At 37.6% G+C, this 15930-nt stretch overlaps 1 protein-coding gene across 13 annotated transcripts in view; it reads left to right on the top strand.

Moving 5' to 3' along the window:
• The window catches only part of chl1b (cell adhesion molecule L1-like b), a 900313-nt gene that overhangs the window by 427710 nt on the left and 456673 nt on the right, over positions 1 to 15930 (top strand). For 12 of the 13 annotated variants that reach the window (XM_087994484.1, XM_087994483.1, XM_087994485.1 and 9 more), the window contains 7 exons: positions 930 to 983; positions 4175 to 4286; positions 5065 to 5249; positions 7954 to 8085; positions 12019 to 12162; positions 14055 to 14166; positions 14410 to 14576. In XM_087994484.1, coding sequence (XP_087850610.1) covers positions 930 to 983; positions 4175 to 4286; positions 5065 to 5249; positions 7954 to 8085; positions 12019 to 12162; positions 14055 to 14166; positions 14410 to 14576 — 906 coding nt within the window. The remainder of the gene's footprint in view (positions 1 to 929; positions 984 to 4174; positions 4287 to 5064; positions 5250 to 7953; positions 8086 to 12018; positions 12163 to 14054; positions 14167 to 14409; positions 14577 to 15930) is intronic. The other variant, XM_087994482.1, reaches the window with a different exon arrangement.

Here is a 15930-nt window from a genome sequence, read left to right as displayed (position 1 = left end):
GACAATATGAACACACTTTTATTGGTTACTCACTCTATTAAGGATCTTAGATGTTATATTGGATCTTGATACTCCTGCTTTCCTGTTTCAAAATTCCTTGGAGAGAAAAATGTAAAGTATTGTTCCGTCACTATTCTATATATATAAAAAAAGTTGACTTAATTTCAGCCCACCTGTAACTATGTATGTATCAGCAAAATTTTGATTGTCTTGTGATTTTCCTACTGGTAAAACTCTGTCTCCCCTGCCTGTAAAAGAATCATTTTCAACAGGTTTAAACAATCAAATTTTCAGACATTACAATTATAATTCAGTCTTACTGATACTAATTATGTCACCACAATGTTGCATGATGTGACACTGTCCGAAAGTAACAGGAAATCTGTCAATGTTATTTGATCTTCGTTGGAATGGCTGTATACTGCTAGAAATGACCTCTGTCTCAAGGTTACAGTGGAGATCAAAACCAAGTCCTAGATCTGCTCTTGGTCACTGTTCAGTAACCTTTTAGAAACATTAGTTTAATCTATGTCATAACATATCCAAACAGGTTGATTAAAATAACTGACCATGCTAACTGAGATTTCTAATGATGCAATGGCATTGTCTCTACCTTCGGGTCAAGTCCCAACTGCTCCGGAGGTGTGTTATAGCACGTCTGAAGAGGTTGATTTAAAATATCTACACTATTGTAAGCCAATGGGAGAGACAAACTTGCAATGACAGTAACTAACATGCATACGATGAATTTAACTTAATCGAAAGCTCATGAACAGCTTAGTGTCTTTAGTTGTGCATGCTGTGTGTGCAATTCATTTTTTTCTGTTTATTAAATCATTAATTTCAATAACCATTTTTGTGCACTATGGTTTTTTTTTCTATTATCTCATGTTTTTCATTTCTTGTTTACATTGTTTTGTTTGTTCCAGTTGTACTGACCAATCAAACAGAGTCATCTGTCAGTTACAATAATTTGGCTGCTGGTGAGTTTTAATCTGTGATGACTGATGTTCATGTAAGCAAGAGTGAGAGTAACTGCATACTAACAACAGTTTATGCTTCAAGCTCAGATGTAGCAATTGATACATACCACTGACATAATTTCTGTGCATTTCCGGCTTTTCTTTGTCTATACTTCCAGTTCCTACGATGATGTACTGGTTAATAATGGCTCTTTCTTCCATCCTTGGCATTTTTTTACTTTATCAACGTACTCAGAAAATGGACGAATGGCATCTAGTATTTTTAGTTAACAAACTTAGTGTTTAGAACATACTAAGCACACTGGCTCCTTCTTTGCTGATTTGAAACAAAAACTAGGAGTCTCAGCAACATTCTCAAGACACTACTAACACCGTGATGTTTCTCTGATTCCTGGATTGTCAGCTCTTCAATCTCATCTACAAATGGACAGTTTTCAATGCACTCACTGAAAAAAAAAGCGGTTTCATAACTTGGTTGAGAAACAATTGAAGATACTTGTGACTTGTTGGTTGAAGTGAATTAGTTACCAAGCTAGACTAACCCAGGTCAATACATTCTTTTTACAACATTATTTGGTTTTTTTTTACTATTGAGACCTTAGCTGAGAATAATATTCATACATATTGGAAATTATCAGAATAAGAGCTTGTCTGTCTAATCACACTATCATTAGACAACTTCAAATAGTATGTTTATAATACTCATTGTCATTGATCGGTGGGACATCACCTCGGTAAAAGGCATCACTTTTGAAATATCACTACATTTAAGTGATGGATTTAGGCATGAAATATCTTAGAACATAATTACGTTTAGGCTGATAATACATAAAGTTTTTTAACTGATAGGAATACACGAATTGAATGCGATCATAAAAACATCAATACAAATACTAGTGTTTCTCCGACCCATGTTGAAATACTAAGTAATGCATCTGATTCCTGGAGTTGGCAATTTTTTAAAGTATGTCACATGTTTTTGGTTTAGTATTCTGCATACCTGAGGGAATGCTTTCAACTGAATGAGAAATATCACTATGCGTGTATGCAGGCTGCTTTCTTATGCTTGTGCCAAGCCCTTCTCCCAGAAATCTACATTTACCAAGATCTTATGTAAGGGACAGGAAGAAGAAGAACCTTATTGCATATATGTAGTCATTATTACATTCTGTTTGAATTGCACATCAAATAACTAGTTTGCTTCTCATGTAAATGAGTTTTTAATATGACAATAGAATAGCAAGGCATTTGTGCAATATGGTGTAATATTACAATTTGATTTTGAGTCAAGATATATAAAATGGAAATATTGGTTCACCTTAATTGACTGTCACTGTAATTTTAATAACCTAATATTTCTGTTTTTTCAAACTACAATATTCTAGATCTTCAGAAATGATTTTATAATACGTAAAACATCATCAAATCAACATAGCCTCACAAGTAATCAGTTAAACAATTATGCTAACATATATGCAAGCATAATGATGCTCAGCAGACCTGCTGTTCACATTCACCACTCTCTAAATTACAACATAAATATTCAAATGAAAGGCAAAGTCAATTTGCAGGAATACTCTAGCTTCCAGTCAATTGATACTCTCATTAATAATTGTCTCGTGCAAAAATTAGAAATAACACAGTTTTTTTTTAAAAATCCACACAACAGCTACAAATTGCAATGGAGTATCAAATAAATCTCCCAAGACAGTGTCATTGTGAAATGATAACGCTGCCTGTGAATGTTAATGGTGAGGCACACACTGGTTATTTTGCTTGCTGTTGTACACTACTTCCAGCGTGAGTATTGCACACTGATGTCATTTTTGTTTGGTGTATTTTCTATTCATTTTAATCAATGATCTACCATTACCCACAAAACAAAATGCACAGAAACATAACTTTAATATTACTGAAAAGAGTGATATGTTGCCAAAGTGTTTTATCTTGCATTGATCAGGGCAAATCCAAGAATGGAAAATTTCAAACTATCACCACAATTTACAATACAAGATGAAAAGATGCTGATTCATTGAGAAGTTGGCTCTGATTGGCTGAGACATTGCTGTAGAGAAGGCAACAAAGGCTCCCAGAGCTTCTGGATAGTCCAAAAAGCTGGAAAGTTTAAACATATTATTTTTATTTGAATGGGTTCCTCGCTGTGAATTTATAGCTTTTCTATCAATCCATTTCATAATTTCAGCTGATTATCATTTGCACCCCTTTCATTTATTCTACTCTGAAGCATGTTGATTTATTTTGGAAGAAAGTACTTGACAAAGACTATCGCAGAGTTTGAATTGTAGTAATATTCACAAAATGTTACTACAGCAGTGTGCTCCAAAACAGAAAGATAATATGCACAATGTTTTCACTTCTGTAAGAAAACCCTACGGCAAGCTCAGAAGTGTGAGGGCAGTATTTTCAATGGCTGTAAAGTTGACACTGACCATGATTTTCTTTTGCATCTGGCTCCTTCCATTACTAAAGCTGGGGACATATGTAATATCTCCAAGTTTATTGTTCATCTATTACAAAGATAGTCACTTGAGGCTGTCTATTTGTTGAAAGTTGCATTGCATTCTTTGCTGCCAAAGAAAGACATGGTACAGATGTGTTTAGGCTTTAAATATGGGTTTACTTGTGATGGAATTGATTCCAACTTGGTGGCAGCTTATTTATAGTACCTAACTTTGTCCAGTGGAACTTCAGCTTCATATGTTTCACCTGAGTATATAATAGTGCGAAAGGCAGGTATTTTATATGTTATAATGCCAGTGTAGTGCAGTGATTGTGTTTGTAAACATCTGGTACATGTCCCTAATACAAGAACATCTATATCACATCACTGTTTGATTGGAAAGTCAAAGATTGTCAAATAAAAGTATGAAACTATTTAACTTTCAAGCAAAGTGCTGGAACAATCTAATAGTGTAGAAATTCAGTTAAGAGCTAACACAATTTTGACTTTATAGACTCCGATTGATTTAATTTCCATTTCCGTTCTGCTGAAATTCTCAGTCAAGCATTAACCAAATTAACATAATAGCTTGCTTTCTCTTTTCCCTTTCTTTGACTTTTGTTTCATTTAGTTGAGCTTCTTATCAAAGTTTAACAATGCTTTCAATAAAAATCGACATTTATCCGTTCACCTAACATCAAATTCAAATTGAATTCCTTTACCTTTGCAGCAAATTCAATAAAAGATCGACCGCCAAGATTTCTAACACCTTCTGGCAGCAGCTCAAAGATTACTGCCTTGCGAGGTGAAACTCTTCAGCTGGAATGTATTGCTGAAGGCTTGTAAGTATCAAAGAGATAACAATTAATGAGCCACTTTGACAATATGAAACTAACATAGATATTTTCATCTCCCAAAATATAGTTCTCAGTGGACATATGACACAACTGACAAAACTCCTACTGTGCAGAAAGAGGCCATTTGGCCCATCATGTCTGCACTAACCCTTGAAGAGTATTTCGCTCAGACCTCTCGCTGCATTTCCCATTGCTAATCCATCCAGCCTGCACATTATAGATAATTTCGAATGGTCAATCAACTAACATGAACATCTTTGGACTGTGGTAGGAAACCGGAGCACCTGAACGAAGCCCACACAAATACAGGGAGAACATGCAAACTCCACAGACAGTCACCCAAGGCTGGAATTGAACCTGGGCCTCTGGTGCTTTGAGGCAGCAGTGCTAACCACTGAGCCACCATTCCATTCAGTTGGCACAGTTGTTGTTCGCTGTTGTTGTTATTAGCATGTAAATGTATTTCTGAGTCGGTATTCTGGTATCTTCAACTATAATTCTAATGCACAAAAAATTATAATTAAGGGAGTTTTCAGTCACAGTGGTAGTGTCCCTGCCTCTGAGGCAAAAGCTCACATTCTCCCTGCCATGTAAGTGTGTCATAGCATGTCCAACCAGGTTGATGAAAGCTAAGTTTAAAAATCAGTGATCAGTACTTGGTTATATTGTTAATGTAACCATATATATCGTGACTCATTTGGGCCATGGAAGTCTTGTTTGTGTGGTCAGCTTATTTCAGAAACAACTACTGTTCTCTTCACAGCCCTACACCCCAAATCACCTGGGCTAAGATTGATGGCGACATGCCAAAACGAAAAGCAACTGAAGAGAACTTCAACAAGACTTTGAAAATAATTAATGTCACTGAACTTGATGATGGAAAATATGAATGCAAAGCCGAAAATGCATTTGGAGTAGTCAAACATGCCTTCTCTGTTACAGTTGAAGGTAATGGATTAAGTTTTCCCTTTATTTTTCTACCTTACCATCTTCACTTTAATAGAAAAAACACTTTTGAACAGTACATTAATTGAAGTTAATTAGATTTGAGTTATGACCCACAGAATTTATTTTCTTTCAAGATATTTGTGTTACTTTAATGTGTATGTCAGCCATTGCTCAGTTGGTAGGACTCTTTGATGTGATAGCTGGTGATCTGCTCCCACAACATTACTGCAAGGTATGGGTTACGTCGTACTGAAAAACTCAGTGAGGTTTGTTACAAGTCAAAATATTTACTTACATACACGACAATCACAGGCACTTGTCTGTCTGGGCCAGGCAATTCAGATGTACTGTATCAAACTTCCCTCAGTGTGTCATGCTGCAAGAGGACAAAGTTCAGGAAGATGGAGTCTGACAGCTATACACGGTCATAAGCCGTGATATGACAGTGATACCATCTGCACATAACTTAAAAAGTGTAACTCTTGATCCTGAGTCGCAGGGTTTGAGCTTCAAGTCCTGCTATAGGATTTGAGCACAAAATGTCCATATTGATAATCCATTGCAAGACTGAAAGTCTACTGTGTACTATTGAATTGTGTCATCTGCTCAAATGGGTGTAAAAGATTCTGCTTTACTGTTTGAAGTGTTAAGACTACACCCCAGTGACCAGGCCAACATTTTCCCCTTAATCAACATCTCATTACTAATTGTGGAACAATGTATCATATTAACTAGAGACAAGCAAATAAATTGCTAAAAGCAATATCAAAGGAAAATTTAAAATGAAATGCTAGGTTTATTCAGTCCTTTTTACCGGGTCCTTCAGAGAGATTGTCCTGATGGGAGGTTTTCAACATTTGGCAATCAACTTCAAGTGCCACAAGTTGAACATGAAACAAATTTGAAGATTACAGGGTAACAGACTGAGTTTGCTGAATGAGCTATTGGTTTGAGGGCTGCAGCAGGGAGTGGAACATGACCAGATTGGTATATTGTGTCAGAAGGAACATTTTTATGTGCAGTGATAGTTTTCAAAATTCTTGTCTTCCCTTATTTTAAGATATACAGCCCCATCTAGTGGGAAACTTTGAGAATGGTTTGGTAAAGCTATTTCAATTTAATACCAAACTAATTGTAGATTGTCAATTCAAAGATGTGTCCACCTGCCTTCCTGGGCATGACACATCTTTTGAATGAAAAGAAATTCAAATGTTTTCAGTGAAAACTGGATATTAATTGATATCTTATCAGAAGAAAAGTTGCATTGTTAGAGCCCCTTCATCACAAGAACAGCAGTGATTTGAAAGGCAACCTCGAATTCCATACTAAACAGGTAAAAAGTGCAGACCTTGTCAGCAATGTTAAAATCACAATGAATTCTTAAAATTGGTAGAAAATTATTTCTGTGAGCTGCTTCTTGTTTAAAAATTTTCTCTACTTTTGTAGTTAGTCAATTTTTTTTATTTTAAATTGCACCAAACATTTGAATTACTCCACAAAAAAATGGAACTTTATATAATTTACTTTGAAAGGCTTTCAAAAAAAAATCTCTCTAATTCGAGAAACCACATTTGCTGACAAACATTCAATTCTGTTCAAGCACATGAGTTAGGATTGATGTCATGGAAATCAATCTCTAAGATAAATGATCGATAGCCAGCTTCCTTTTACAGATTTTGACTGAGATTTTAGTCTGAATTGATGGTTTACAATATGTGAAGCAAATCTTTCCTGTATATCTGGAGTAGTACAGGATTCCATGTTCAAATTCATATTGTCAAAAATCACATGACACCAGGTCAAAGTCCAACAGGTTTATTTGAAATCACAAGCTTTTGGATTGTTTCCCCTTCTTCAGGTGAATTGATATTATAAGTACATCCCGCAATTTGATAGGTCTACAAGAACCCTCAATCCCCTTGCATACTCCTAAAGTTGCAGAGGAGATTTTGACAAATCGATTTGAGTGACCAAAAAAAAATCTCCTGTTTTAAAGATTAGATTGCTGCTTTTGAAGATATGCAATCCTGTATTTTGTTAGGCCGAAGGAGATTCAATCACATTGATGAACCTTCCCTGCTGAACTTCAGTGGGTTTACATTTAGGATGGAATCGTTGCCAGCTGATGAACTTATGCTTGGCACCTAAACCTCGGAACAACACATTTGATGGCAGTTCCATTGATTTCTAATGATGTCAGCATGATCTCATGTGGTTATGACTCTGGCATCCTGGTCATTGCCAAGGGTCAAATTGCTGAGAATCAAACTCCTTCTTGTGGATGATATTGAGATCTGCAGAGGTTTCAAGTCAGAAGCAGTAATGAGTGCTGATGAAATATCTGTTGGTGAACTGCAGTAACTCAGGTTGAAGTTTCAATTACCCAAGTTTGCCGACTTGTCTTTGGCTCAGTCTGAGAACATCAAGACTTTATCAGTCTTAATCTGTGTGAAAGGAAATGGATAGTTATGATGTAGACCTCATGCTGCAAGTTGACTAGATGACTGAATGTCAAAGAAGATACTGTATGCATTAAAACAATATGAACTGCAATCTAACAATGGAGGAAACCTTCAGTTATCTTGCCTGAGCACTAGCTTTTTCCATGGGTGCTTGTGATGCAAGGTGCAATTTATTAACTGTGAAATGGAAATAACAGCTGCAATTCTTTGACTTGTTCAAATGCTGACTTTGTTTTTAACAGCTGCCTCTTACTGGATCAAAAAACCCAGAAGTAAAGTATATTTTTCTGAGGAAAATGCTGAATTAGAGTGTGAAGTAGGTGGTCAGCCGCGACCTGAGGTTCAATGGAAAGTGAATGGGAAACCTTTGAACGGTAAGAAGCTTTTGTCGATGAAATAAAATTATATTCATGAAACAAAAAAATACATTGGTCAACAAGAAAATTAATGTTAAAAAATAATCTATCATAACAATCAGAAAGAGGAGATTTTCAGGGCTGTATATAAATGGTTATTGTGAAGCAAGGTGGTTCTGAATAAGGCTGTATAAAGAAATGTATTTAGATTTTCTTCACCTTAAATTTGGAATCTTCTCCTTTATTTTTGATGCTGATTGCTGAGTATATGTCATCCTGAGTGGAGTCACATTGCTTTAGTTTCTGATGCAAAATCAAGACTAATTTTGGGTTCTGCAACCAACTTTTCAAGATGGAGGCTTTGTGGTTGCTCCTTATGAGATAGCCTGTTGATTGACTAACTGCAGAGATTAGGCAGGACAATGCAGCTTTCTGTCAAAACAAGCATTTCTGTTTGAAGGGATCACATTATATTTTGGAAAAGTTGGCCGGCACTTGGATCTTTCAGTTTGCAGCTCCGAGAGGAATGCATTGGAAACTGGAAACTGTGCTCACAGGTCTCTCATTTCTGTCTGATGATCTTGCTGGGGGTGTGGAGAGACTGAATTGTGGTCATGTTTCCCAAGGACTGGAGGGAAAGGATAGCCATCTTCAGCCAAGGAGGTGAGGGGTAGTACTGGTTGAGGAAGTAACAATGTGGTCCCTATAAGCTGAAGAGGATCTCGTATCTGCAGAGGTCAAGTAAGTAACACCAGTGGATTGTCAAGGCCAGCAGTCTGTCCCAGCATTCTCCTGCAGGGCACACTTCAGGTTGACACACCTTGCAGTTCCATTCTCTCTATCCCTCTCTTTCTCTCTTTGCAGGCACCTCATCTGAATAATCAGCACTGTCCCTTGCATCCATACTTCGCCATAATTCTTCACAAATGTTATCATTCCCTCTACTGCACGCAAGCCTTGATGAGCCCTCACACCCATCTGATTTTTCTTTGCGACAGAAGACAGCATTTCAGTTGAGGGAGAAGCAGATATCTGGAATGGGTGAAGGCAAGGAGTTCAGGGAGGGGGAGTGAGGAGAAGAGGGTGAGTGTGGGGACTTCTTCCGTGACAAGCACCTTCTTGGTCACTGGCAATAAGTTTTTCCGACTGCTCCACTGAGGGAGAGGTCTTGTTGCCAGGGACTGCAGACGACTTGAGCCTCCTGAGACTCTGGTGCTCAGGCATGGTGAAGGCTGGTCTTCTGCATTGGGAGCCTTGTTTCCTTCCCCAGCCACTTTGTCCATTCCCTCTGCTGTGTTGAAGGACTAATAGCTGAGGTAAAAGCAGCGGATGCCCCTGCCAGCGTTGCTCCTGCTGCTGCTTTTGCAGTTGATGTTGGTGAGATCCCTGCAACTTGCCCCTTAGCAGAGATGGATTGAAGAGCTGCCTAAGCTGCTCCTTTGCTGCTTGCTGGCAGGTAGCGAGGAAGTGCAGTTGAAGGGAGGTGACATTCATGATAATTGAAGTATCCACTTTCACCTGTGAAAGCACACTGAGAAACATTTCAAACAATGGATCTGGTGCGTATAATTGGTTGAACTGATCAAAGCTTTGACAGTTTAACAATTTCACAAAGTATCGGTTCTGTCTGGCGCCTGTCGTGAATCGCTGGCAGTGTGGGAAACCATGGATTACAACTCCATGATCCAGTGGCTAAGGCTAAAGATGGTATTCCTGACGCTCTGCTCAGGAACACAAGGTGTCAGAGAACCTGCTTAGAAAGACAAGTTGATAGATAAGAATCAAGCAACTTGAGCAGTCCTCTGACAAGTCCGATGGAGAAGTCTGCAAACCTGAAGACTCTGCGTACTTGTCCTGTCTGCCTTTCACTGGTGAGATACAATGAAATACATTTAGATCTCTTTGCATTCAGAGTCTCCATGTCGTCCTTAGATAGCAGTGGATGGTGAACTGGGCAATATCAGAAATAGCAGCTGGTCCACCCTGAAAGGCAGCTAATCCACAAAAGCCTATGGCAACAATAACAATTGCAACAGTAACAATTCATAGCAATTGACAGTATTGTCCATACCCTACACTGAGGCTGAAGTTTAAATCAGATTAGATTAGATTCCCTCCATTGTGGAAACAGGCCCTTTGACGCAACAAGTCCACACTGACTCTTCGAAGAGTAACCCACCCAGACCCATTTCTCTCTGACTAATGCACCAAACACTATGGGTAATTTAGCATGGCCAATTCACCTGACCTGCACATCTTTGGGCTGTGGGAGGAAACCGGAGCACACAGAGGAAACCCACGCAGATACAGGGAGAATGTACAAACTCCACACAGACAGTCACCCGAGGCTGGAATCGAACCTGGCTGTTCTGGCAGGTTTCAGGGTGGAGTCCTTCATGAAACCAAGGCATCCATTTCAGTCTTTCTTGCTGAGGCTAATTTAGGAGCTTTGTACTCTTAGGAGTCTGGGTGGCGATGACTTCCTGCTCAGAGCGTGCTGGCGACATCTACACTAGACACCTGTACTGTTTCTCAGACAATGTTCCGCATAAGCTGCCACACGAGAGTCGCACACAATGTGGGTGTCATTCTTAATCTGAAATGGCATCCAAAGTCCCAAAACTAAATGTGCTCAGAGGTCAAATGTTGCAGTTTAGTTTCTATTACTCCTGGCTGGATCTGGTGTCTAATTATGTGAGGGGAAAATAAATGTCTGTCTAAAAAAAGTTGTTGCAAGAATTGCAGAAATGTAGCACCGCCGCTCCCTGTCCCTATTCCCCTTCCCACACTCTCTCACACACGGCCACATCTTCTTCCACATCCTTCTTCCTCTGCTCCATTTCTTTGCTCTAATCCTCTGTTCATCCCTTCCTCACTTTCCTGTTCTTCTCTCAGCCATCTTTCTCCTCCCTTCCTTTCTCTGTCATTCATTACATCTGTCTACTCAATATTGATAGCAGTGATACTTCCCTTCAAATCAGTGGGATTTGTTTCACATACTGTCAAATATCAGTATAATCAGCATTGTATTCACTTGCCCTTTTCTCTGCTTTGTGACTTGGAGCAGGGCAGTTGATTTCGTCCTTCCAGAATGTTCTCCTTTAACCTATTGCTAATGGCCAATCAACATGATTAAGATTGATCATGTACCTCTAGCCACAGACACTGCAGAGACGGGTTAAGCCTAGACAGACTATTAATGGATCTTGCTGTGCAGTTGTAATATCTCTGCCTCTGGGCTAGAATGTCTGGGTTCACATCCCACCCACTCCAGAGATGTGTCCTGACATGTTTGAGCAGTTTGCTCACAAATATGTATGGATTCTTCTGCAGTGTTTCATTGACTGTTTTTTTTTAAAGAAAGCAATAAAATTGAGGCCAACTCAAGGCTACTATTAGTTCTGCAAGTTTGTTTATGTAGTTTTCCTAAACTATTATGCACAGTAAGAGTGTTGTGCAAGATTCCAACAATTCATTTGTGTGTTTTCTGTGGATGACAAAACTTCGATGTTTCTTATGACAAAGAGACATAAATGTTGGGTTGGGAAAATAATGCATTTCAAAATTGGAACCTGCTCTTTGCTTTGTGTCTGTAGATTTTGTGATGAGTTATTTTGGAGAAGGATCAGTTCCCAATATTACAATAGATAGTTCATATTGCAGAACAAAGAAAAATACATTGAACAAAAATTTGGTCACTAGGTAAGGAGCTGCAGCAATGAAAAGGAATCTGTGTGTAACAAGTATGGATTGAAACTGATGGATTCAGAATGTGTGTTCATGTTTCAGTTGTACCACTTTCATGACACCATCCTGAGAACTAATTTAAGTCACTAAATGCAGTGCATTTCCTCATCATTCGCTGTCTAGAGAAATCAATAGTAGTATAAAATAAAAAATTTCTTTATACAATATTTGTTGATAATAAGAAAGACATTTAATATATTACAGAGACAAAGCCTGTCATTAATCGCAAGATTTCTCAAGGTGTTATCACACTCACGAATCTGCAGCTGAATGACAGTGCAGTCTATCAGTGTGAAGCTTCTAACAAGCATGGATCTATTCTTGCCAATGCAGTTGTCAATGTTCTGAGTAAGTATCAATGCTGAATGATTGATTGCTCATTGTATACCACAGATTGTAATGCCACAGACATGATATATGGTTAGCTCTTCAGAGTTTGTTTTCTTGCCAGTGCAGTTTAAAGATTTGCAGCTGACCCATGCTATTGGGACAGTACCAGACTTGGAATTTGCAGAGGTTGCCAATTAAAACTAATTCTTAAAGCAAATGTAACAGCCTTTCAGCTTATATTAAAAAAAACTTGCTTGCTTTTTTGGTTTTTGCATGACTGCTGTTGTATTAAAGCAATAATTGCATTAGGAAGTGAATTATTGACTCCAATGCAGCACAGAAACTGTAATGTAATTATAAATAGTTGTGAAGGACAATTCTGGTTTTACTCTACACATTTCATAAGTTCTTCAAGTGCTTTGAATATATTTACTATGGTATGCTGTCAAATTTAACTCCCAGAAATGTATTGCATAATTCGTTATTTAAGTTATGAAAACGTTGTGTTGTTCAGTTCATCAGGAAACCTTACATACATGCTTTAAAATGAATGTCTCTTTGCAGTAAGATAGTTAAATAATGTCAAAGCTAGTTAAAGGAAGTCAAATTATACAGCAACATGTGAAACTTTGAAGTTTCTCATGCTCTGAACATATCAATCTCACTTTCTTCTGGAAAAAAAAGTTTTGAATTCTGCTGAATCTCCTTTTCAGAGACTGTTTCCTTTATTTAATTTCTTTTTGTACCTTGAATATGTATGCAAAATCACATGCTTGATCTTGTGTGACTTGATAAGAAAAAAACAAACAGCAGGAGAGACATAGAAACTGATGGAATTTGTTTTATCTGTGATGTAAATGACAATATCTGTTGGGATGCCTATGAAATCTTTCTACCTCTAGTTTCAGCAGTGGTCAAAATTTGTATAGTTAGAAATATGTTGTATACAATTGGCATAAAATTTAACATTTTATTGAATAACACATCTTGTTTTACTGAATAGTTAGAAATACATTAAGATTTTGTTAATTAAGTACACCTAATTACCCTGAAAGGTTATTTGCATGAATACATAAGGCAATAAGATACAAGAACAGAATTAAGCCATTTATTCTGTCAAATCTATTCCATCATTTGATCATGGCTGGTATCTTTCTCAACCACATTCCTATAGCCTTCTCTCCATTTCCCTTGATCTCCCTATCAATCAAGAACCTATCTATCTCTGTCTTAAATATACTCAATGACTTGGCCTCCACAGCCCTATACAGCAGTGAGTTCCGCAGATCAACCATCCTGTGGCTGAAGATATTCTTCATAATCTCCATTCTAAAGGCTCATCCTTTCACTCTGAATTTGTGCCCTCTGGTCCAAGTCTCTCCTACTAGTGGAAACATCTTCTCTACTGTCACTGTACCTAGGCTTTTCAGTATTCTGTAAGTTTCAATCAGATTCCCCTTATCCTTCTCAACTCTATTGAGTACAAACCAGAATCGTCAATCACTCCTCATATGACAAACCCTTCATCTCTGTGATAATTCTTGTAAACCTTGTCTGCACCTCCTCCAAGGTCGGCATACCCTTCCTTAGATATGGGGTCCAAAGTAGCTTACAAATGTGGTCTAATCAAAGTCTAATACAGTCAATTGGATAGGGCCCCAAATGAGTTGTTGGTTAGGACTACAATCTTTTTTTCTAATGTAAAGTTTAATTTGTGAGCAGCAGCATTGATGACCATGCCAGTTGGCTTGTCAGAGTTCAAGTACTGGTGGCATGGAAATGGTCAATAGATAAAATGGTATTCATGTAACATTAGGCTTCAAGCACTTGAAGAAGTTGCTGACTTCCACTGAATAAACAGACTTTTAACGAGTGTTTTATTTTTAATGTTCACTTACAATCATCAACAGATCTTGCACCGATGATGCTGACCCCTGATGATCAGAAATATATTGCAGTTGAAGGAAAATCCACTCAGCTACACTGTAAAGTATTCGGATCTCCTTCACCCACAGTGTTTTGGTAAGGATTTGTTTAATTTTAAAAGAAAAATGCACATTGCGCTGATCCACTGTCAATGCTGCTTGAAAATCATTTGTAGGTTTTAACTCAAGGGCAGTTAAGGATGGACAATAAATTCTAGTTGAGCCAGTAGCACACAATAGCCATGTACAGTTATAAAAGAAAAAAAAAAGACTTGTTTAGTTTCATTGTACTTATATATTGAAACTTAATGTGGGCATTTCCAATTTTGTTTTTCTTTAGGCTAAAGGAAGACATGGAAACTGCACTTGAGGGTGAGAATTATTTTCTGCATGAAAATGGTACTTTGGAAATAAAAGATGTCCAAAATGAAGACGGAGGATTTTATACTTGTTGGGCAACTAATGTATTAGGCAACGACACCACGACCTGTATGTTAGAAGTCAGGGGTAAGTCAATATTGTCTGTTTAGCTGTGATTTATTTTTTTCCTATAATGTTAGTGAATTCATTCCTGACAATTATTTTAGAGCTATTTTAAACAGCCATCGATTTATTTTAATTGATCATCATTTCAAGGATATTAAACAATACAACTGTCTTTAAGATTTTGCTCATGAAGCTATTTCAGTTTCAGTGGAAATTTTAAATTACTTACATGATGTTTTGATTAAAATTGGTACAGAATTATCCTGGATAATAAGCATTGACAGCGTATGTGATACTCAAAAATACTGCAGCAAATTTTTAATATACTGTTGTGCATATGACATGATTCCCTGCTTTAAACAAGTTAATTCCCTTCCTGTTCTCCATAAACTTTACCCTTTGCAAAAGCTGTTGCCATCTCTTTGAACTTTCACATATCTGTTCCATTCCAGTGTATGCCACTGATAAAGCTATCTTGTAACACATTCTTATATCATTTGTCTCCACTCTCCATCCTGTTCCAACCTCACTTCACTGCACGAAGGACAGTTACAACTCTGCTGCCATGGTTTACGATTATGCTTTCAAGCTCCAAACTTAGTCCTCTAATCAATATGAAAGTATTTACACAAAATACTCTTTCATCTTCATCCTTACACTTACACTTTATTGAGTATATTTAAAATGGAGATAGATAGGTTCTTGATTGCCAAGGGGATTCAAAGGTTACAGAAAGCAGGAAAATGGGGTTGAAAAATCTATCAACCATGGCAGAGCAGGCTCAATGGGTCAAATAGCCTAATTTCTGCTCCTATGTCTTATGATCACACTGTCTCCAACAAAACCTTCAATCTTCATGTTCGATTAATCTCCCTAGCTCTCACTACAGCCTTGGTTCATTTAAGTACACAGCGCATAAATGAAATTTGGGACTGTGCTGCAGCATGATTCAGAACACCTTTCTCTTCTCTACTAAAATCACACATTACTTCAGGATCAACTGAGAGCAAACATAACACACATTCTCTATCAACCCTTGCCTTAAGCCACTCTGCTCTTTCATGTCTACACTTACATTCGAAAACAAGTGTGAAGAATTATACGCCTGCCCAACCTCGAAGAGAATTCATCTTTAAGTACTCCGTGTGATGTATGTGTATAATGTTACAACTCTATCTGCCAGTTAGTCTGCTTTATATTTGCAAGATGCATACTGATATATCAGTTAGTTTGTTATAATGTCTGCTTCATAGCTTGCACTGTTTTGAATGAACTGATGCACAAAGTTAATCGATCCTAAATGAATAAAGGACTATTAGATCTTAATCATTATGATGTTATGGTGAACAGTGGGGTATGTGAGTATGAAGTAATC

Source organism: Chiloscyllium plagiosum, unplaced genomic scaffold (assembly GCF_037043375.1).
Source record: "Chiloscyllium plagiosum isolate Xiang-an unplaced genomic scaffold, Cpla_swu_hap1 HiC_scaffold_14, whole genome shotgun sequence".
NCBI lineage: Eukaryota > Metazoa > Chordata > Chondrichthyes > Orectolobiformes > Hemiscylliidae > Chiloscyllium > Chiloscyllium plagiosum.
Note: the sequence above shows the minus strand (reverse complement) of the source record. Positions and strands in the feature narration are given on the sequence as shown.